Source organism: Zingiber officinale, chromosome 1B (genome assembly GCF_018446385.1).
Source record: "Zingiber officinale cultivar Zhangliang chromosome 1B, Zo_v1.1, whole genome shotgun sequence".
NCBI classification, from domain to species: Eukaryota; Viridiplantae; Streptophyta; class Magnoliopsida; order Zingiberales; family Zingiberaceae; genus Zingiber; species Zingiber officinale.
Window position 1 is genome coordinate 3,254,842 of NC_055986.1, and position 22,659 is coordinate 3,277,500.

General features: G+C 39.3%; 5 protein-coding genes across 7 annotated transcripts; 2 read left to right on the forward strand and 3 right to left on the reverse strand.

Annotated features, from left to right (window-relative positions):
• Positions 1-788: 788 nt before the first annotated feature.
• Positions 789-4,001, reverse strand: LOC122047077 (amino acid transporter AVT1C-like). The gene is made up of 10 exons (XM_042608113.1): positions 3,363-4,001; positions 2,815-3,029; positions 2,693-2,716; positions 2,276-2,456; positions 1,982-2,201; positions 1,764-1,899; positions 1,496-1,658; positions 1,368-1,411; positions 1,225-1,287; positions 789-1,005 (listed from the first exon to the last, which is right to left on the reverse strand). Exons 1-10 carry the CDS (start codon positions 3,889-3,891, stop codon positions 907-909), a joined length of 1,674 nt encoding a protein of 557 aa, XP_042464047.1. The 5' UTR covers positions 3,892-4,001; the 3' UTR covers positions 789-906.
• A 1,350-nt stretch (positions 4,002-5,351) lies between these two features.
• Positions 5,352-6,597, reverse strand: LOC122028122 (putative cyclin-D7-1). Its single transcript, XM_042590230.1, has 6 exons — positions 6,319-6,597; positions 6,158-6,244; positions 5,981-6,079; positions 5,731-5,911; positions 5,531-5,643; positions 5,352-5,441 (listed from the first exon to the last, which is right to left on the reverse strand). Exons 1-6 carry the CDS (start codon positions 6,595-6,597, stop codon positions 5,352-5,354), a joined length of 849 nt encoding a protein of 282 aa, XP_042446164.1.
• Positions 6,598-12,115: 5,518 nt separating this feature from the next.
• LOC122047067 lies at positions 12,116-15,167 on the forward strand. Its single transcript, XM_042608103.1, has 5 exons — positions 12,116-12,217; positions 12,376-14,244; positions 14,334-14,538; positions 14,628-14,824; positions 14,910-15,167. The coding sequence occupies exons 2-5, from the start codon at positions 12,420-12,422 to the stop codon at positions 15,002-15,004; spliced, it is 2,322 nt and encodes a 773-aa protein (XP_042464037.1). The 5' UTR covers positions 12,116-12,217; positions 12,376-12,419; the 3' UTR covers positions 15,005-15,167.
• Positions 15,168-15,338: 171 nt separating this feature from the next.
• LOC122047118 (folylpolyglutamate synthase-like) lies at positions 15,339-22,046 on the forward strand. 3 transcript variants are annotated; one of them, XM_042608204.1, is made up of 17 exons: positions 15,339-15,574; positions 15,644-15,750; positions 15,833-15,898; positions 15,971-16,080; positions 16,289-16,349; positions 16,610-16,693; positions 17,504-17,560; positions 17,682-17,742; positions 18,107-18,153; positions 18,237-18,314; positions 18,424-18,588; positions 18,685-18,909; positions 18,994-19,111; positions 20,140-20,298; positions 20,466-20,575; positions 20,953-21,094; positions 21,209-22,046. In XM_042608204.1, exons 1-16 carry the CDS (start codon positions 15,343-15,345, stop codon positions 21,010-21,012), a joined length of 1,740 nt encoding a protein of 579 aa, XP_042464138.1. In that variant the 5' UTR covers positions 15,339-15,342; the 3' UTR covers positions 21,013-21,094; positions 21,209-22,046. The 3 variants fall into 3 exon arrangements, with proteins under 3 accessions (XP_042464138.1, XP_042464121.1, XP_042464129.1); XM_042608187.1 differs by having other exon boundaries at positions 18,670-18,909; positions 21,209-22,045; XM_042608195.1 differs by having other exon boundaries at positions 18,670-18,909; positions 20,953-22,046.
• LOC122037115 (MADS-box protein defh21-like) lies at positions 21,460-22,551 on the reverse strand. The gene has a single exon (XM_042597622.1). The coding sequence runs from the start codon at positions 22,534-22,536 to the stop codon at positions 21,460-21,462; it is 1,077 nt and encodes a 358-aa protein (XP_042453556.1). The 5' UTR covers positions 22,537-22,551.
• Positions 22,552-22,659: the final 108 nt, after the last annotated feature.

The window sequence follows — 22,659 nt, forward strand, 5'->3', positions numbered from 1 at the left end:
CGAACGGAGTATAAATGTAACGGTTGATTAGGACAGGTGGGTCTCGATCGACGAGAGATATGCCCAACTCGGGAGAATACCATAGGCAGACGCTCAAGTCATATTATCAAGACGCTGAGGGAGACCGGATAGTTTGTCCGAACGGAGAGAGACAGGTTACTACACAGACACCGCACGGACGAGCAATTAAAGTGGACAGAGCTGAGGACTCTCGACCGAGCGACTACCTGCTCGGCCAAGTAACGGGACCTGACCATGGACATAACGGAGTCCTGGTCGAGCGGCTAATCGGCTTGACATCCTTTCATAGGGCATGGTGGAGGACATGACCATGAACATATTGGAGAACATACATGCTCATGCCTCGAGGAATGTGCGCGTCGTCCACCAGAATTCTATATAAAAGGGGTCCATCATCGATAGAGATACACATGATTTACTATTTACGCATAATTCTACTATTTCACTCCTCCACATTTCAATAACTGAGTTGAGCATCGAAAACAAACTTCAAAAATCCTTATCCGAATTCGACACTTACATCATCTATTTTACTAGGACGGAATCCATATGCAGTTAATGAAGTTGCCCCATCTCAATTTTCTGATTGTCAGCTTTCGGACATGATCACAGACGAGGGATAAACCGTCATGAGCAGCGATTTTTTTTTTTAATAAAAAGGGCATTTTGGGATAGAAGTGTGCCGTTCGGTAAAAATGAAAGTGCAGTGCGTTTTTTCTAGAATTTCGAAAATATAAATAGGCCTTAGGTAAAATGCTCAAGTATTATAATATTCTAACTAAAGCAAATTTCATTAAAAAAAACTAAAATGTTATAGAATTAAAAAAAATATATATCTGTAGACCACGAGTTACATCTCAAACTGTCACTTATCAGTAATTGATCCTAATTCTTCGTTTGATCAATCATCTGCTTGATGGAGGAATATGATCCAACAAGGGAACACACTAGTCCAATAATTATAACGAAAACACACCACAAAACCTGAAGAAAAAAAAAACATAACATATTATTAGCTTTTAACAACCATCTACAAGTCTAGGCTTATTCATATTTATTCCAAGTCTCACGCATTCTTTTAATAAGATTGCCCAATCTAGTTATACAAATATAACTGAACTGACTTCAAAAAGATTATATTTTACACTCTTTTTATTGAAGACGAGGTTATGAGTATATTGAGAAATGTAGATAATGATTTACCTCCTGAAAACTCACAGATTTGCGCTTTATACTGAGATAGCATGCGCAAGGTAAAATAAGAGCCTGCGTGTCATTAACAATGGATACTATTCTCTAATTAAAGTCGTTTAAAAAAATTTGTGTTTAGCAGAAAAGAAATTTACCACTAGCATTGTGAAGACGGATCCAAGCAATGCCATTACAGATGCTGCAGTCCAAATAAATCCATGTTTTAGTATTCCAGCAATTAAACTAGACTTAAGAACTGTTAAGGATCGATATGAGATCTTACCAAAAAAGGGTACTGCGAGTGCCACAACCAATGTGGAAAAAACTAGAAATGTTCTCATCAAAAGCATCACAAAATTGGATTGACTCGTAGAAGGCAGCAGCTCTTCTAAACTGAGGGCGACTGGAGTCATAGTCAATGCATATTTCGACAGCGGATTCACAACCTAAGTTTAGAATCACACATCGAGAGGAAACTGAAACAAGTCTTCTTTCTGTTTCTCTTCATAACGAGTATAAGAAGAAAAGTAAATAGAGTTTAACCTTCATACCGTTGTCCATACCGCAACTTTAGAAATCAAGTATTGATGAGGCATGTTCAGTGTAAATTGAGACTTGAGGGAATCCCCAAACATCAAATAGCCTACTGCAGCGACCCCGGCATAGAGACTTGTACACACTACAAAGCTGCAAGGGAAGAATGACCAAGAAGATGTCTCATAGAACAGCAATAAGTTTAAGCATTTGAAAATTTTGAAATTAATAATACCAGATCATTAGAACAAATGGAAATTGAGATGGCACTTCCATGGAAGAATATATGTTGGGGAAAACAGAGTGACCGGAGTAGCAGAAGCCATATAATCCAAGAGCAACAGGAAGGTCCATTAGATTGAGTACGGATCCACCTGGGTGGAATCCAACTTGATCCACCACACCTACCCACAGCAAGCAGAGAACAACCAGTAACGTAGCTAACACTCCGCCAGCTGAGATGTTAAAGAAAGCAAAAGATGAATACATGTACGTATCTCAAGGTTTTTGAGCCAAACAGTAGTGTGACCTGAGAGGTAGGATAATAAGCTAAGGTTCTTGAGCCAAACAGTGGGAAGAACAGCAAAGGCTGTGGTTATAGCAAAGATCTGGGAAGAACTTAGTTCAGCTCCCAAGAAATTCAAGCTTGCATCTGGGAAGATTGATGCCAAGTTATCACCCACTAGAGTTATGTACTCCACACAACAACCCTGTAAAATTTTCAGGGATCATACACAGAGAGCCTAGAAAACATCCAAATGAGGGCATATATCACAGATTATACACTTAGTTATTCATTGTTGTGAAGATCTTTTGTTGGATTCTGATGGAAAATGGAATGGTATTTCAAACACATCAAATTGAGGACATATATTAGAAAGCATTAAAACAATACATTTTCAACGAAAGTAATAAGGGATTTTATGATAAACGCCAGGGTACTTACATAAAGTTCTAGGTAAAGAACTATCTGCAATAAAAAATTGGTGTGTTAGCCAAATGGGAATTCAATAATAGCAAAAAATTATATAATCATTTTGTTTTTGGATTAGAAAAAGTTATACTAACTGATATAAATAGACGTCCAGAGAGACCAAATGCTGCTTGACCAATGTCAGGATATGTCTTGAGTCCTGGTAAACTATCTAAGCACCTCTTGAGCAACATTCCAGTGTAAAATGAGATGGATCCCAAGGCAAACAGGAAAAACATGCCCACCCACCCTCCTTCTTTAACTGCATAAGGGATGGATAGAATTCCGACTCCACAGAGAACATTAAGACCTGATCATAATGAAGCATACTGTTTAATGATAGATGTGGAGAAGACATGTTGCGATATCTATGCTTTTGGATAACTAGTACATGATAAAATGCTTATTATGATTTCAAAGCTTGTAAATTCGATCATTTTCTTTCTACTTATTGTGCCAGAAATTATAGCACTAAGCATTTCAACTAGTTCTTGTGTATTCAAGGCGCACAAGCCAAGAATCCAAATCGAAATCTTTAGTAAAAACTCAGCGTTTCTAACTTGCCAATTGCTTAATCGAACCACCAACATCGAGCATCTTATTAAATAAACTAACTGCAAACAAGCCGAAACGAGATTAGTACCATTGATCACGGCTTGAGCAGTGGAGCACTGGCGCGGCGGCGGCAGCTCCACGTAGGAAGAGAAAGCAAAAGAGCCTCTATGCGCACCATCGGAGGGGAGAACAACCGACCCATGGTCCGGCGCGGCGAAAGAAGGGTGCGGCGGAAGCAAGGGTTTCACCAAATGACGCGCCGCAGCCTCCTGATCGTGGTTGGAAAGCATGGAAGCGCCGGGCCTCAAGAAGGAACCCTCCGCCCTCAAGAACGAGCTGCCCTTCTCGACCAAGCTGGAAGCCGCCAGAAACCCTACTTTCGGCGACGGCACGCTGCTGAAGACGTCGATGGATTGGCGGTAGCTGACGGGCCAGGTGGTCTGGTACGAGCTCGGGTCGCCGCCCAAGTGGTCGTCGTCGTCGGAGTGAGAGGAGGAGGTGTCGGAGGAAAGGGAGGAGGCGTGGGACCCGTAGTGGTGATCCGCGAGGTTGTCCTCGTCGTCGGTCTCGAAGGCCATGCCCCGGTCAGGCCCCCCCAACTCTTCGTCCGCCTTCATTAGCCCGCTCGACGATGACGAAACTCGATTAATCTCCTAACCGACTTTTATCTCTCTCTAATCATGTTTCTTTGGCAAGGATTAATTAGTTAATTAGGAGGAAGAGGAAGAACCAAGAAGAAGAAGAAGAGGCAGAGGACGAAGGGACGCAAGTGCGCGCAACGCGGCGATAAGCCGGGGTTGTTGTCCACGTGGCGGAATACGAGGTCGGGTGGGGTGGACCTACGACCCCGGTCACAAGAAAAAACAACGAGAGGACTCCGAGGTCTGTATCTTTATCTACGTGGCGAATTGTTATTTGTCAAGATAAAACAACGCAACGGCTAGACGATCTCACGGGAGTTATTAGTTTTATGGACGACAGAACACGTAAGCTAAAACGAGTTTAGACGGATTAATTATGTACGTTAATAGCAAGCTAGAATTAGTTGTTCTTTTTATATGGACGCCAACTAAGCATTGAGCGTTATTAAGTAATGAATTATAGTTTTTTCGTTTATATTTATAAATGTTAAATGAACTTGACAATTCAATGATTTTCAATACATTTATTTTAATATTGATATATAGTAAACTCATTAAGGTTTTTTCTATTAGTAATTTCATTATTTTTCATTTATGATTTCCCTAAATAATTTTATGTATGTTTACCATATTATCTTTACTTTCCAAATATTACTGGAAAATTATAAATTAAACACCAATTATGCATATAATTGCTTTGCATAAATACACACTAACAGTTAGTATAAAAAGTTCAATAACAAACATAAAGAAATAAAAGAAAGAATTTATTAGTTTTTTTAAATAGATAAATATATTTTTAATGAAAGCAAACTTATTTTTTTTAAAAAAAAACTGAGCAAATAAATTACTTTTTTTTTATCATCGTCAAGAGCAATTAATCAAAATTAAATATAATTTTCTTTGGAAATAAGACATGAATGGATTGCATTAATCAATTTGACATATTAAATAGATTGATATTTTCCATTCAAATAATTAGGATCATCATATTTTTTTTATAAAATAATTCTAAAATTTATTAATAATTTTTATAGATGCATCAGTAAGGGATCTAGGGTTTGACTCATTTACAACCAATGGCAGATTCAGACAAAAAAAAAGAGGGATTTTAAAGAAGGTAATTGAAATTTGTCTTCCTTTTCGTGATCTCTCGGACTGTAATATACTGGTGAAATTTTCCGAACACATAAAAGAAGGGAGCTAGGTGTACACGATCGTTAGTCTAACTAATAAAATATTATGTTCTTGATCACTCTTCACTTACAATCCAAACACATACATTGTTACTTCAACTATTGTGATCGAGCAGTGAACTTTATCACTTCGACCGAACAAACACATTTCTTTACCTATTATGAATTCATAACTCTCTATAACAAAAGATTTTACCTATTATGAATGCCGTTTAATTTTCTGTAAATAAACTGGAGCACTTATGCTTCGCCGTCTCTTTTCCTCTTCTTCCCTCTTTGGTTTATTCCAAAAGGGACCCACATCGGAGCAATATCGAAGCCGATGCCGATCTATATTTTCATTTAAAAAAAAAAGAATTAATTTTGTTTAACCCCATAAAAGTTACAATTCCAAACAATAAATTGTAGAAATTAATTACCGTGCCGTGGGCTCGAACGAAAGGGGCAAAAGGCGAGCCACCTTCACCTTCTCCAACAGCTTTCAGAGCAGATGCTGCCACGTTGGACGCATTAAATTGTAGAAATCTGCTGTCTGGCGGGAAAATGCAGTTAATTAGTTAAACCAACGAATCGTCGTCCGAGTGCATGGAGTGGGCACGGCTTCGTTTAATTACGGTACCCGATAAAGCGCCGACGAGGAGCTCCACGACGCGAGTGCGCACGCGATCCGACCCCCACGTCAACGCCTCCACGTACGAGTAGGGCGTGATCGACGAGAGTCGCCAGTCCAGTTTCCTCAGCACCGTCAGTTCCATCTGTTGGATCGTGATCGACTCGAACGAATGGTCCAGATCCTCCATCTGCGATTCCGTCAGCAACCTCATCAGAAATGGTTTCAGGCTGTAGGCATGAACGAAATAATGACAGACCTGGAGATCAAGCAACGAAGGGACAGAAACTTCGTCCATCTTCGATGCGATGGACAGACAAGCGATGGATAGCAGCTCCATCATCCAGTCCTCCCATTTCTGCACGGCTTCGCCGAAATCAAGATTTGACTCGAGAGGAACTGGTGGAAAACAAAATGATTTCAACTCGATTATTACCACAGTAGAATTGATGGAGATGAATCGATCCAGATAATTCACGGCATTGAATGTCGTCCCGGTTCCTAAATTTAGTCGGCTACATACCTGCAATTGTCAAAATGGTTTAATGCAAGTTGTTTAGCTAGGGGAGTATCTCTCACATTAATCTTGAAATTTACCGAAATGATATACTGGATTGCTCTGGCCCTTGCCAGAGGTAGATGGGAAGTTTGATGCAGTCGCTCGTGGTAACCACGACTTGGCAAATAAATGTGCTCTCTTTGCAGAAGATCGAACAAGAAGTTTTCCAGTTCGACGCCGTCGTCTGCTACTGGTTGAGACGACCGAGATAATGCAGAAGAAGAAGAGATTTGAGGACCGAAGTGTCTTGGGGAGGGAATGGGGCTACCAAGGAATGGTTCCTCGTCGCAGAGAAGGCAAATGCTGCTGTTTTCCATGAGACGTGTGCTGTTACAAGCAGGAGAGGCATTAGGCCTATGATCAATGCGCGAGCCGTCAGAAAAATAAACGAAAACTATTGTATGTTCTCTGATAATTAGGAAGATACCTCGACCTGCAAACTTGTAAAATACCTCTGCAGCAACAAGTACACTGTCAGCCTCAGCGAATATCTCTGCGGTTGTCCTTCGTGTGTCTAAATTCTGAGTGTCAAATTGTGGTAAGAGCGAGAGGACGTGGAAGTTATAGGAAAGAAATGGGAGGAGGACGTGCGTGCGTGCGTGAACGGGTTACGGGGACTGGGGAGGTGGGTGGGTGGGTGCCTTGAAAAACGGAAGGGTTATCCTCATGAAGAGAGGTAAATGCGACGGAGGCATTTCTAACCAATGGCGTGACAATGCACGAGGATGGGCCCTGCTCTTCATAATCACTCCATGGATGAGTAGATGATACAGCTCTATCTCGGTGCCCATTTCGATCTGTTGAGATCGTGTTGCAGTAGTTCGAGGTTTCAGGCAATTATAACCCGTTGAAAAATAAAAAAAAAAATTCATCGATCAAATTTTTATAAAAAAATTGAACCAATAAAATATCTATTAAAACCATAGCACAAATTATATATTTAGGAATTTTAAATTCTTAATTTCAATATAATTATAACCGAATTCAGTTTAATCGAATTCAAATTGTTAAAACCAAGATTAAGCCAATTTAATCAAAATATTCAATAATTTTCTTTTATTTTTTTAACTAATTGAACCGAATTAAAAATATTTTTTAAAATTATAAACTATTTTTTATACGTTTTACTATTGAATTTTACATGATCTACCTTCCCAATATTCTTTTCATTTTAGTTATAGTCAGAAAGATATAAAACCCAACTGGTTCTATTTTCACTAACAGGACTAGGGGTGATCTCTCTTTTAAAGAATATTAATTTAAATTAAAATTGAACAAATCAATTTATTTAAATCTAATCAAATCGACTAGACTTTGTAATAAAATTGAATAAATCAAATAGATAAATATAAATTAAATTGGTTAAAAATCAAATAATCAAACTTACAGTTAAATTAGGATTTAAGATTTTAAATTTTCAATTTCAATTCAGATATAATCAAATTCAATTTAATCGGTATAATTAAATTTAGATTTTTAAAATTGAGACCGAATCAATTTAATTAGAATAATCGGTAATTTAAAAAAACTTAACTATATTAAACTTTAAATTTTAATTTTGGACTTTGAATATACAAAGACTTTCCTAATGATCACTTTCAATGGTAAATTCATAATTGAATATATAGTTAAACTTGGTCAAAAGATGTACAGTGCTCTATGATGTCACTAAACCTACGTTAGAATTTGTAAGTTCAAGAGAGTGATGCCAAACGTCGGAGAGCGGTCTAGACATGTGAAATGGCTCTGTGTCATCCAACGTCAGCCACTCACCAAACGACTGTACAGGATAACAATTATATATAAGTGAAATGGGTCTGTGTCATCAAACGTCACTCACCAAACGACTGTATAGGATAACAATTATATATAAAAATATCCCGATGATGAAATTGCTTAACTTTGACTCACCGTTGGACAAGATTTACTTTGTTTATTTTGCAAGACTTATCAAAGACGATGTATATTTTAATTAATTGGAATAGGAAAAAAAAATAATTAAAATATACATGAATTGGAGGACTATAAAACAGTGGCAATGTAAGTTAAAAGCACATTTCTTTTGCTATATACATGAATTGGAGGACTATAAATTAGGTCTCGCAAAGGCGTGACAATGGGGGAGGGAGTTGAAAGCACATTTCTTTTGCTTTGCATTCACAAAAGTCTAAGATTATTCTGTAGATTTATTAGAAAACACATTTTATTTTAGAGAAACATAAAGAAGGGCCAAAAAATTAATATAAAAGGAGCTCTTATGATCCTTATCTTTAAAAAATGACCGTTTTATTTTTCTAAAAAAAAAAAAGTAAAACAACACCCTTCTTATTGGCAGGCAAAGGGTAACATATCCTAAACCCTAAACACCCTTCTTATTAAATATGGAGTAAGCGATACAATATGTTAAAATAAATTGAATCATTTAGATAAAAAAATATATATAATTGTTGCCTACAGAACCAATATCCGACGATTAAAACAAGAAATATCGATTCAGTGTTCCTTGGACCTACCTTTACTTAGAAATTGAGCCTTTTAACGTGAGAACAGAATATATCGTGAAAAAATCCATGTATTTTTATTTTCAACAGAAGCAAAACTCAGAAAGTAGGATTTATACTCTCCATTCTGGAAATTCTATAGTCACACTAGTTGCACGAAACATACAGTTAGAGTAGATCAGCCTTTTAAGAAGAGCACTCAGACGAGGAGGAATCTTTCCGAGAGATGGCTGCCGGACTGCAGATTGATTAAAGCAAAAACATAGTTCAAGAAATTCATGAAATTATCAATTATAAACAGATTAGTCCACAAGATAAGAAATAACTGAAGGGGAAAATACAAGAAGTATCCACAATGAATTCATTGATTAATCTGATTTTAGGTCTCAAGTTTAGACTTCTATACTGCCAAAGCTGAAATCTTGTTTGCAAAGCTCACAGATGTCCTATTAAACTTCACTATTAACACAAACTGTAAAACAAGGCACAATTGAAGACAATGGGTCAAGGCCAAGTTATTTCCAAAAATAATAGATGCCATTAAGCACAATTCAGAAAGCTAGAAAGTCATTCAAAAAAGGCCCACATAACAATTAGTTTTAAAAAAAAACAAATAAGAAAGTTTAGCACACAGAAGATGGCTACCAATTCACCCAACTGCATCATCCATATACGTGCATATTATGACCGAACTATATCTAATGAACTAAAATTCAACAAATCCATTAACCTCAGCAAATGTGTTATCAGCTGTCCATATTTGACTGTTTACTGGACTCTTGATATTCAAAAAATAGATTCTGTCGTTACATCTAAGAAACTGAGGGTATTAATAAAACTGAAAAACATACCTCTTTTATGCTAATGCTGCCAGATACAACTCCAACACAAAAAGACTGAAATTATATCTAGATTTCACTCCAGTAGTGAAATTGTTTTCCTACTTTTTCTTTTTGTTTCTAGGCACGGGTGATTAGTGATTATAGAAAGTCTTTTCGTTTCCTAAGTTTCATGTGTAATAGTGCTTATATAAAGTAGTTATGTTGATGAATATGAATGATAATGTAGTTACAAATATTTAAAACCACAGCGAGTTTGATAAATGGATTGTCTATAATTGATTTACATCAAGAGTCAGCTCAGCGCCCATGTTTTCCACATTATCCAATATAAGGTGACTTGTTGCATAGTATTTCAGATGGTATTTTGCTAAATGTTCGTAATGCAAAAAAGAACTAAGTAGAATAAATTGAATTCTATGAAATGTAGTTACGAAAATAAGAAAATGATTGAAAGAATGATTAAGATGAATGAATATAGAATTCCTATAACATAGAGTTTTTAGATATCTTAAATCTATTAGTCATCAAGGAAATATTGATCAAGATAACATTTTGAGAATAAGAGTGATCGAAATGGAGAAAACATTTTAAAGTTTTTTGTGATCATTGTATACCCTTAGCCTAAAAATAAAAAGTTCATAAGACAGATATAACCCTGCATACTTCATTATCTTTGATACAGAAAATCTGCTCTGCACTTTGTAGTTTTGATACAGTTTGAAGAAGAAAAAGAAGCAGCTGAGAGTGATTAGATATAGATCCAATATATGATAAAATGAGGGGCAAAATAGATTTACATGGTATGAATGTACTCAATGGCTAAATTTTATAATTAGCGAAAATTAATCAAAGCGAAAGGTGTAAAGGATACACTGAGAACTTGATTTAATATAAGAAAATTCATTTAATTAACTTAAATATCATTATCCATAGATCTCAATAGAGAGATGACGATGATGATGTGTGTATTAACAACAATGGATGATTGAGATCTCAGAACTGAGATCATTTGACAGTTCGAAAATTATGTGAATTAACACCTGAATGCTTAAAAGCTCATCTAATATGCTTTCACTCTTGATATGAAAAGAAATAATAAAAAAAAAAGTTACTAAAGAATTTTTTTTTTCTTCTGAGGAATGGAAGGTTAGAGTTTACATACTTTCATGGATAGCATGTGCAAGTTTTTTAGACTAATCAACGCTAGATAGGAAGCATGTGCTTCAAGTATCTCCACGATAAAAGTTGAACTCTTTTTCAAATTTGTAATGATGCTAGAATATACTGCTGTTAACTAATAATTCAATGTTCTGAATGACTATTTGTAAAAGAGAATAGAGCTTCAAATAGATGTCTAGATGTATATATATTTGTTTTTTTGCATATAAAAATTGAATAATATATGATCTGTTTTGCAGATAAAATATTTTGTGCATGCAATGGATTTGCTCCTAAAGGAAAATACAGTAGCAACACAATGGAAAGAATTAACAATAACTAAACAATCCTTATGGGCTCCTCAGCACGCATCCTTATTTGAATACAATGTGCACGACGGAAAAGCTTATACTGAAAACAAAAACCAATAACAGCTAACCGATACATCTATCCCATAATAAAAAACGAGTATCTAGAATATCAATCTGAAACCAAATAATGAGAATTCAAAAAAAAAAAAAAATGTTACTCACCTCCAAGCGTCCAAGAAATTGAACCTTTCCTGTCTCCTTGTCTGTCCACATTTCGAACACTATGATGATGAAGAAGGTGGACAAAAGAGAAGAATGAAACATATTCGTCAGACAATCCTGTTACCCTCGAAGAAACTAGCGATAGAGGAACCAATCTATCCAATGAAGCGCAAGCATTAGAGCTGGCAACATCTGATGCAACAGAGAACCAGAGTAAGAAAGAAGCGGGGGAGAAGGCAATTGAAACTATAATTGATAAACCCTAGAGAATTATGTATCACAAATCTTTGCCCTAATCAACAAACCTGTGACCCCTTGCCCTAATTGATCCGGTTATACATACAATTCGCTGTAGCATCTGGAGGGAAGAATCAAAAACTGGAACTGCTCCGCCGATCGGTTCTATGAATCGCCTAAACCCCTCCACCTCTCCATCCCAGCGAGTCAAGGTCGAAGAGGAGAATCGATTCTAAACCAGTCGATTCCGCGACAACCAGTCGATTCCGCGACGTAATACTCCTCGATCGCTTCGGATCAACTGAAGAACCGGGCAGAGAGGGAGGTGGAGACGACAGATCGATTCATCGGGACGGGACTCCGGCCGATCCGAGCCGGGCGGACGGCGCACTGCGAACCGCCTGTGAGAAGGGGAGCAACCGGAACAATCGGTTCGTCCACCAAGGGCCGGTCCAACGGCCCTTTAGACCCGTAAACAAGGATTGGGCCGTGGCTAATCAAAGAAACAAACTCGGATCGGTCACCGGTTTATCCGGTCATAACACAAACCCTCGCCCCCTCCTATAAATATTCGCCAAACCGGACCAAATCGCCTCCTCTCGATTTTTGGGTTCTTTCGGCTCTGCAGCGAGCGAGCGAGCGAGCGAGCGCGAGGCGAAAAGCCAAGTAAGTTCTCTAAACCAAACCAAGCCTTGTTTTGTGTTTTTTGTTTCGTCGTGCCTTTCTTTGTTCATCGGCACAGCTTGTGCGTCACGTGATCTGGGGGCCCCTCTCTTCGTTGTTCCCTCTTCGCTAACGTGATCCGCCATGCCCTTTCTTTTCAGGCGGAGGAGGAAGCGATTCGGTTCCGTCCGCCGCCGCCGGTGAGATGGCGTCGGCATCCGAGATCATCCTGCCAATCGGCACGCAGAAGCACGATCCGGCGTGGAAGCATTGCCTCATGGTGCGGTCGACTGGGCGGACCAAGCTCAAGTGCGTGTACTGCTTCAAGTTGTTCCTCGGTGGTGGCATCCATCGCATCAAGGAGCACCTCGCCCGGCACAAGGGAAACGCGTCGTGCTGCCCCAAGGTGCCGCTGGAGGTGCAGCTGGCTATGCAGCATAGCCTAGATGGCTCCTCGGCGAGGAGGAAGAAGAAGCTCAAGTACTCAGAGGAGGTGACGACGAATGCTAGTCCTATCCAAACAGCGATACCGATGCAATTAGAAGGAGGCGAGGTTGGTTCCGGGATGCAGATGATGCAGATTCAGGATGTGATCGACATGGGCGCAGTTCCTGTGGAGGTGCGAGAGGAGGGAGTTGTATCTAAGCCTCCTGAAAAAGTGCGGAAAAAGAGATCAAGGTTGACTTCGCCTCTCCAAAATTCTCTTTTTCCCCAACAGACTCCTGCTCTGATCGCAGACGCCGGAAAGTCTATTATCGGAGACAGCGTCACCAAGGACCAGGTTTGTATGGCTATTGGGAGGTTCCTATTCGAGGCTGGGGTGCCTCTGGAAGCTGTCAATTCGCCACATTTCCAATCCATGGTAGATGCGCTCGCTTTGGTTGGACCCGGCGTGGGAGCGTTTTCTTATCATGATTTTCGTGGCTGGATTTTGAAGCGATCAGTCGAAGAGATGAATAATACATTGGAGCAGTACAGGGCCACATGGAGTCGCACTGGGTGTTCAGTGTTGGCAGACGAATGGACTACGGCTACGGGTAAGACTTTGATAAACTTCTTAGTCTATTGTCCTGAAGGAACCATGTTCCTCAAATCTGTCGATGCTTCACACATTGTGTCATCGGCCGATACTCTGTACGAGCTACTTAAGCATGTCGTAGAAGAAGTCGGCGAGAAAAATGTAGTTCAGGTCATCACGAATTACACTGAGATCCATATTGCTGCTGGGAGTAAGTTGACTGAGGCGTTCCCAACCTTGTTTTGGACGTCATGTTCTTCTCAGTGCATTGAGGCAATGCTAGAGGATATCAGTAAATTGGGAGTGATAAGTGAGATCATTGAGAATGCTAAAGCAATCACAGGATTTATGTATTCTCATGCAACTATTCTGAACATGATGAGGAATCACACAAATGGGAAAGATTTGATAGTTTCTTGCAACAGTCGACCTGCCATGAGCTTTATTGCATTGAAGAATATGATTAGCCTAAAGGAGAATTTGAGAACAATGATCACTTCCGAAGAGTGGCTGGATTCACCATATTCAAGAAAGCCTGCAGGACTTTTAATTACTGATCTTATTTGTAGCTTGAATTTTTGGTCTTCTTGCGTTGCAATTGCTCGAATAACAGAACCACTTTTGCGGGTTCTTAAATTAGTAGAGAGCAATAAGAAGCCAGCCATGGGGTATATTCATCTTGCTATGTATCAAGCCAAACAGACAATAAAAAAGGAACTTGTTAAGAAGGAAGACTACATGACTTATTGGGAGATTATAGACTGGAGATGGAATAGACAACTGCCTTGTCCTCTTTATGCAGCCGCCTTCTTCTTGAATCCTCGCTTCTTCTTCAGCATTCAAGGTGATGTGTCCAATGAGATATCGTCCGGAGTGCTTGATTGCATAGAAAGACTTGTGCCTGACGCAAACACCCAAGACAAAATCCAAAAGGAGCTCAGTCTCTATAAAAGTTCTTCAGGTGACTTCGGAAGGAAAATGGCTATTCGAGCAAGAAACACTTTACTTCCGGGTAAGAAAAAGTAAAAGATAAAAAAAAATGTTTCTTCAAAGTTTCATCCTTTCTCTGATGCTAATCTTCTTTCTTTGATTACTTCTCAGCTGAGTGGTGGTTGACCTATGGAGGAGCTTGCCCGAACTTAATGCGTCTAGCCATTCACATACTCAGTCAAACTTGCAGTATGAGGGGATCCGAACGAGTTCAGGTTCCTTTCGAGCAAATTCATAACCATAGAATGAACTATCTAGAGCACCAACGTCTTTCTGACCTCATCTTCGTGCATTATAACTTGCGACTACAGAGAAGGTGCACATCTTTTTTTCAGTTTACGTGTGTCGTAAGTGAATATCATCATGTCTCTTTATGATTTTGTTTCTCGTCGTCAATGTACACAGGCAAATATTCAGGCAGAAACCATTCGATCCAATTTCTGTCGACAATATCGACGTCGTGGGGGACTGGGTTGTCGAAAAAAATGAATTGTTCTCTGTTGACAATGAGCCTTCCAATTGGATGCTACTGGACCAACCAGTGGAAGCTCAAATGCAATGGGGGAATGTAGACGATGAAGAAATTGAAGCTTTCCTTGCTGGTATGTACTTTTCATTCCACCTCTAATGCGCGATTGAAACTTCTGGTTCATTACCAATTTTCTACTGAAAACTTAATTTGCACAGGCATTGATGATGAGGTGATCCAAGGTGCGGGCAAGAATGTCGAAGATGATGGCGATGTAAAAGAGGAGGTCCACGTAGATGCTTCTTTTACATGAATTGATTCTTTCTTTTTCCATTTTTCAGATCCCAACGTGTTAGTGTAGTTCTGTAGATAATTCTATTTGCCAGGCGACTGATCGTATCTTCAGTATGGGACCGTTGTTCTTCCAGAAATAAATATCTCGAGAGTGTAGATTTAATATCTCGTTGGTTATTCGACTTTGGATTCTCCGAGAAAGCTGTTGTTTGATTTAAAGATTAAAAAAAATATTAAAAAAATGAAATTACATCGCGGCATTCGTTCGCGCGATTAAAAAGTCAAAAATGCCCTCGCGACTTTAATAAATCACGTTCCTGCACCTTCGGGGGGCAGACCCCACCAAACGAAAACCGAATGGCCATGCTGCGTGCAGGCCCGGCTCATGGCGCTCGCCCCACCCCTAATCCGCTCGTGCGCGCTTCGGCCTCAACCTCGAGCCCATGGCGGCGCATCACAAGCATGCTATCCATTTCCTCGATTACCAGGTGCAAGTCCAACGATCGTTCGTTATCCCTTCGTCATCCCCTGCCTCGCTGCTGCCTTTCTCTCCGCGGCAGTTGCAAACCGTACCTGGCCATGCCCCGAGGTAATATACTCTCCCAATTCACCAGGGCGGTGGATACTCGTAATGGAATGCTGACGCTTATTCTTTCAGAGTACGAGGAGGTTTTGCGTTGTTTGTCCTCCCTCATCACCAAACGCACTCGAGGCGATGGCGCCAACAGGGGCGACCAGTTCGATCTGATGTTCGACTATTTGAAGGTTCGTTCCTAGCTTTACGTTCTTCACCTCTTCGTTGGTTTTGTTGGGTGGTTCAATGTGCATGATCGGTTTGAATGCCTAGATTTTGGATTTGGAAGACGCGATTTCTCGGCTCAAGGTTATCCATGTAGCTGGGACCAAAGGAAAGGTGGGAAATTTTGGTTCTGTTTTGCTGTTTGTATCAGTTGTTTTTTTTAAGCGGTGAAAGGTGGTGATTCAGGGTTCCACGTGCACGTTTACGGAATCAATCCTCAGGTCTTGTGGATTCCGTACTGGACTGTTTACTTCGCCTCACTTGATCGATATACGGGAGCGGTTTCGACTTGATGGGTAAGGATTCGAGCTTATGCCTGGAGTAGGCGCGTTTGTTTCTGTTCAATTTAGTTTGCAGAAGCAAGAAATAATATAGTTCTCAATGCTATATCATCTGTGTGTTGAAGACAGATTCGGTTAATTGCCTGCAGTATTCATATTTTTCCTTGCAATTCCATACCTCAAATGGCACTGACATTGCTTTGTTTCTTGATGAGAATTTCAGAGTAGAAATTTGTGAAGATAAGTTTTTGGACAATTTTTGGTGGTGTTGGAATAGATTAAAGGTACTCACATCCACAGGATTAAATGTTTTCTCTTTGATATTTAGCACTAAGGTTTGTGCTTTCTACGGTTAGTAATGACAACAGTTCTGTCCCTAAATGTTTTTGTATACTTGTATAGTGTTATGTTTGAACATTATGAATGCTTTTCTTCTCTCACCTTTTCAAGTCATTACCTCCATGCCATTGTTTTTCTTTTAATTTCTATGCCAGATTGTGTGCTGTTTTCATCAGTTGGCTTAACATTGTTTTATTTACTTCAGGAGAAAACTGGTGATCATTTACAAATGCCATCTTATTTCCGCTTCCTTACACTTCTAGCATTTAAGATATTTTCAGCAGAACAGGTTGAGTTTACATTACTTTTTGAATTTATTATTGCTTTATTATTTTACCATATATTACCCAATCTTTGCATGTTTGTTTCCTCTGTTATTGATTGTGGACCTCACTAAAGGAAAGTTCAACTTTCTGCTTTAGTTTTTCTCATCATGATGATAATGAAAAGAACTATGTACTTATTTTGCTATTATCCAAGTTATGTTGTTCTTAATTAGAGAACCAAGTTGTTCAAAAACAGAAGATGTTATTGGAAAGTTTCTTCTGATGGTTAAGCTACAAAACACAATAATGAAACATAGCAGTTGGTGCAAGGTCAAACAATCAACGAAGTTACAATTCTTAACTCTATTGTAATCAATTTGATGACAATTTAGATAATGATATAGCATTCTTAGGAACTTCAAGGATAGCTAAACAGAGTTTAGAAAAGGATGAAGCTTTCCTAATTTTCATTGCTCTTATACCATGGATATGGAGTTGGTTCTCTAAAAAGAAATGCATATTGAAGTTGGATGCAACTTGAGTAACTTATATTTTGGATCTTACTTCAAACATGAACTTTGAATCACAAACATAAGAAACTGCATAAATTTCAACAAATGATGATGTCAAACCATATTAGACTACGAAACTGTGTCTTAAGGATATCTTACATGATGATGTCAGCAAACAGGCTGTTATTACTCTTCTACAATTATTTTCTTGTGTTAACATAGTTGCCTGATCACATGCATATTTTTGAATTATTTCTGGTACGAAGTAGAATCGGTGGTTTGCAACTGATCAGTATGGTTGTCTGATTTGAAATGAGATAGGTTGAAGTTGCTATTATGGAAGTTGGTTTAGGAGGAAAATATGATGCAACTAATGTGGTGAGCACATACTGGAATTCATTAAAAAAAATTAATATTTTCTTTCAGATAATTGTAGTGGACAAGTCACGGAATCATAATAGTACATTTCTCATTATCAGTTTCCATTGTCATATTTCAGGTGCGGGAGCCAATTGTTTGTGGCATAACCTCCTTGGGTTATGACCATATGGAAATCCTTGGTTAGTTCCTGACCTCCTTATCATGTGCGCTTTAGCTCATGTCAACTATTTTTGTTTCTAGATATCGAGAATGATCTAGTAGCATTCCATGAGATCATGGGTTGCAACTTTTGACCAATAATTTGCAGTAGTTAGGCATACCAAGTTGTCTATGTGCTGTTTCTGTCGGTTAAAATAACTATTTTCATGATCATCAATAAACAATGGCAGCAATCAGAAAGTAAAAGTATCTTATTTCTTCATATCCTATACTACACATAATTGATGAATGATCAAAATTTGATTTGCATTGAAAAGATGTCTTCAAAATGATGATATTTGGGGAATTTCTAAACTGTTTTTTGTTACAACTCTCCATGAGCAGGAAATACACTGGGCAAAATTGCAGGAGAGAAAGCTGGTATCTTCAAGGTTTTGTTGTTTCACTGATAATATGTTGTCAAATGTCAAATTTCACATACTTTTTCTCCATAGCTTCTATTTCATTCTCTCAGAAAGGAGTGCCTGCATATACTGCACCGCAGCCAGAAGAAGCAATGACAGTGCTGGTAGATAAGGCTTCTCGATTAAGTGTAAGAACCTGTTTTACAATTATGGTCAATCAAGATACTAATTCTATAACTGGAGCGATAAACTTATAGTATTCACATGTGAACCACACTTCTTCTCATTTCACCACAGATTTCACTTCAAGTAGTTTCACCTTTAGACCCTGGACAACTTGGAACTCAACATCTTGGACTAAATGGGGAGCACCAATATATAAACGCTAGTCTTGCTATTGCCTTGTCCAGTACATGGCTTAAAACAACTGGAAATTCAAAAGGCATAAACTTAGACCAAGATGTATGTGGTTTCTTATTTTTCCTATTTTCATTTTTTTTATCATGTCAAGCAAATAATCACAACATTCTTCATGGCGGCTAGAATTTACCTGAACAGTTTATCAGAGGCTTATCAAGGGCCAGTTTAGAGGGGCGAGCACAGATTGTTCCTGATTCATTTGCACAACAGCTAAACTCCAATATTGGAGACTTGACTTTCTTCCTTGATGGAGCACATAGCCCAGAAAGTTTGGAGATGTGTGCAAAATGGTTTTCTCATGTTATAAGAGTTGACAGTTTAAACTCGGAGAACCAAGCTCTTAAGAACAATTACATCAGAAAAGTAAAATTTCTCTTTTTTTCACTTGCCTTAAGCAGGAAAAATAGATAAGGCCTATCAACATCCTTCTAAGAGTTTCTGCTGCAGGGAGGTCACCCTAATTCACTGGGAAAGGAGTATTTACCTATACTTCTATTCAACTGCATGTCAGTTCGAGACCCACAGCTCTTGCTTCCACGTCTGGTCAATACTTGTTCACACCTTGGTAAGTGAAAAGATGAAACTTGTGCTTTGGATGTTGAGACATTAACCGACGTATTTTTTTCACTTTTTCTAAGTATTTGTGCTTAAATTTTCTTTCAATTTTGTGTCCTCTAAATGTGTTGTCTTGTTTCTCATATTTCCCTTTTATATTTGTTCATCTGGACATCTTTAGCATTTTTTCTTTAATCTGCTCTCAATTGACTTTGTTTACCTCTTAAAATTTGCACACTGTGAACAACTTCTGGAATTGTAGCTATGGTTTGATCGTGCTTGAAGATATTAGGAGCATTCTGTCCATATTTTATTTGTACTATTAGCTAAAAATTCCTATATGCCAATTTTCTCCACCCCTAAAATAAACTTGTTTTTATTTGTATATCTTGTCCTTTGATTTTGAAATCTTTTTTAACACAATAATACAATTCATAGCTTATTTAATAAATTGTAGTTTAACATTTGACCCCAGAGTTTACCAAATGTGCATCAATTTGATCTTGAAGTTATCATATGTTTTGGTTTGGTCCTTATCGTCCCTAAACTTGTCCAGGTTCATCCACAATTGTGGACAGTAGTAGAAACATGCGAAGAAGAATGAAGCAGATAATTTGCCTGCCAAGAAGAGAGTGGGAGATGTGTCGTAGGGTGGATATATAAGGATAAACAGACAATTTTAGCCTTACCAATCTTTGCTCTCTCAATCACATGAACAATAACTGACCTTGGACATGATTCGGTGAGGTGTTTGGGGATGTCTGGAACCAAAACAATGCATCAGGCGGTTGATACTTGATGCACATTTGGTAAATTTTGGGCCAATTTGAGATGATTTGTTCAAACTTGAATGGTCAAATTTGAAATTTTGTTTACTAGAACTTGCTTTATTGTGTTTGCCAATGTATAACAAAGTTTGTCAAGTACTTGCCAATTCCCATGAACTAGCTATGTATGGTTGTTCCAGGCCTTGAGAAGATGATTGTAGATATTTGTCTCAACATCTATGAGTAACAAATGCTCACTTATTAATTTCAGGAGTGAAATTCCATAAGGCTCTTTTTGTGCCAAACCAATCAGTATACAACAAAGTAAGTTTTGATGCAGCAGCACCACCAGCTGATGCCCATCAAAGTGATCTGTCATGGCAACTGACACTACAGAGGGTATGGGAAAACCTAGTTCGAAGCGAACAAGGTTCGTCATATTATGTGCTTGATTTTTCTTTAGTTTATTGTAGGCCTTGTGATTCATTTTTGAGATACAAATGTACCTTCAAATTACGGAATGTGTTTGCCAATGTTCAATTGCAATCATATTTACTTCATTAGCAAATTTTGATGTTAATTCACTGACTATTTCAGACCCAGGTGAGACTAGTGAATATGGTGGCAGTTTAGTATTTCCTTCTCTCCCATTGGCCATAAAGTGGCTCAGAGAAAGTGCTCTTCAAAATAGATCTACTCAATTTCAGGTATGAAACTAGTTTCACTAGTTAATGGAAACGTTTAGGTTGCATAACTATGAAATCCTTGAAAACAAGAGTATGATTCCCGTGCATTTTCAGGTATTTCACTTCTATATTAGTGTTTGAATGAACTTGGCATCTTATTAGTAACAGTTTATTGTCATATATTGACGATGAACCGGCAGTATGGCGATTTACATTTTTAATGTAATTATGGTCATTGAAAATATAAACTATGTCCAGGTTTTTAAGATATTAACCACAGTGATTTACAACTGCAACTCCACATCAATTGAGTGCATCTGTGCTCCATATTTCAATTTGTTTGCAATGCTCCCTTGAAAATTGAGCTAATTTCTTCAATTTTTTTTTTTTAATTTCAGGTTCTAGTAACAGGATCCTTGCACCTCGTGGGTGATGTCCTGAGATTAATCAGGAAATGATACTTAGTCGATTCAATTAATTTGCTGCACCATATTCATAAGGTTCACTGGTTATTTGTTTTTCTAGCGACTCGAGCAATAGGTATTCAATTTATGGCATTCTTCCATCATCTTTTATTGAAACCCTCTGAACTTTAGGAGGAGATTGGCAACTAGTTTTGAATTATTCTCACTTGTTAAAATTCTTGTTCCACAGCCTGAAAAGACAGCAATGAAGATATGATTCATTCTTGAAACTTTATAAAGAAGTGTGTACCATAAACGAGTTGTAACATTGTTTCATTGTTCCAAAATAAATGTGTTTTCTGTAAAATATTTTGACAGAAACTTTTACAATGAAAAGTTTCGTAGGAAAAAAAAATTATAGTCATTGTCACTTCCTGTTTTCCCGGAAGCCCTATCCTAAATCCAAGAACCATGTAAAGCCATGAATATTCTCCAAGATGATCAGTAATTGAAGTTGTTGAAGAGGTCGAACGCATCCTGCCATTGATGGTAATCTAGCTCCAGCCATGCCGACTCGGGGTCAATGGAAGACAATGGTACCGCAGCTGAGTCTTCCTCCGTCAGTTCTGGCCATGGCAATGCAGCTAAGTCTTCCTTCGTCAGTTCTGGCTCAACCTCAGTTAAGTCTTCCTCCGACAGTTCCAGCAATGGCAATGCAGCCTCAGCTAAGTCTTCCTCCGACGGTTCCGGCCATGGCCATGGCAATGGCAATGCAGCCTCAGCTAAGTCTTCCTCCAACGGTTCCGGCCATGGCCATGGCAATGGCAATGGCAATGCAGCCTCAGCTAAGTCTTCCTCCAACGGTTCCGGCCATGGCCATGGCAATGGCAATGCAGCCTCAGCTAAGCCTTCCTCCAACGGTTCCTCCGACGGTTCCGGCCATGGCAATGGCAATGCAGCCTCAGCTAAGTCTTCCTCCGACAGTTCCGGCCATGGCAATGCACTTAAGTTTTCCTCCGTCAGTAATTCCGGCTCAAACTCCGCCACCGCCCCTCCCACCACCTGTTCGACCAGCGGCCACGGCGGCTCCACCAGCGTCCGCGCCTTCTCCCTCTCAATTCTGCTGCTCACCAACACCAGCTTGAACTCCACCAACCTCACGAGCTCCGCAGCCTCCTCGATCCTCGTGTTGCACATCCTCTGCCCGCCGGTGGACAGCACCTCGTGCAACAGCAGGTTCGTCTCCAGCTCCCAGTTATCTTGCTGCTGCCGGTGGATCTGGTCCTGCAACTTGGCCACCCGGAGGCGGAGGAAGTCCGCCTGGTCCATCTTCTTGCGGCCCTGGTACGGTTCCGGCGCGGCCCTAAGCCGCGCCAACACGCGCTTGGCCTCCGCCGGCGAAGGCCATACCTCCGGCTCCGCCTCCTCCGGCCTGTAGACGACGGCGCAGACGTCGACTCCGCAGAGGGTGGCCAGCTCGCTCGTCTTCTTGAACAGACTCTGCTTCCGCTTCTTGAAGGTGACGCGTCGCGTGGCGTCGTGGGCGATCCAAGAAAGCGTAATCTTCTTCCTCGGCATCCAGAGGATTTAGCTATTCTAATCGACCTTGTTCGATCGACGAACTCTAATTTATAGGCGAGGCCAGGCAAGGAAATTCTAATCCAGTCAGAATTGAAACTGAATAAAATATTTCAATCAGAA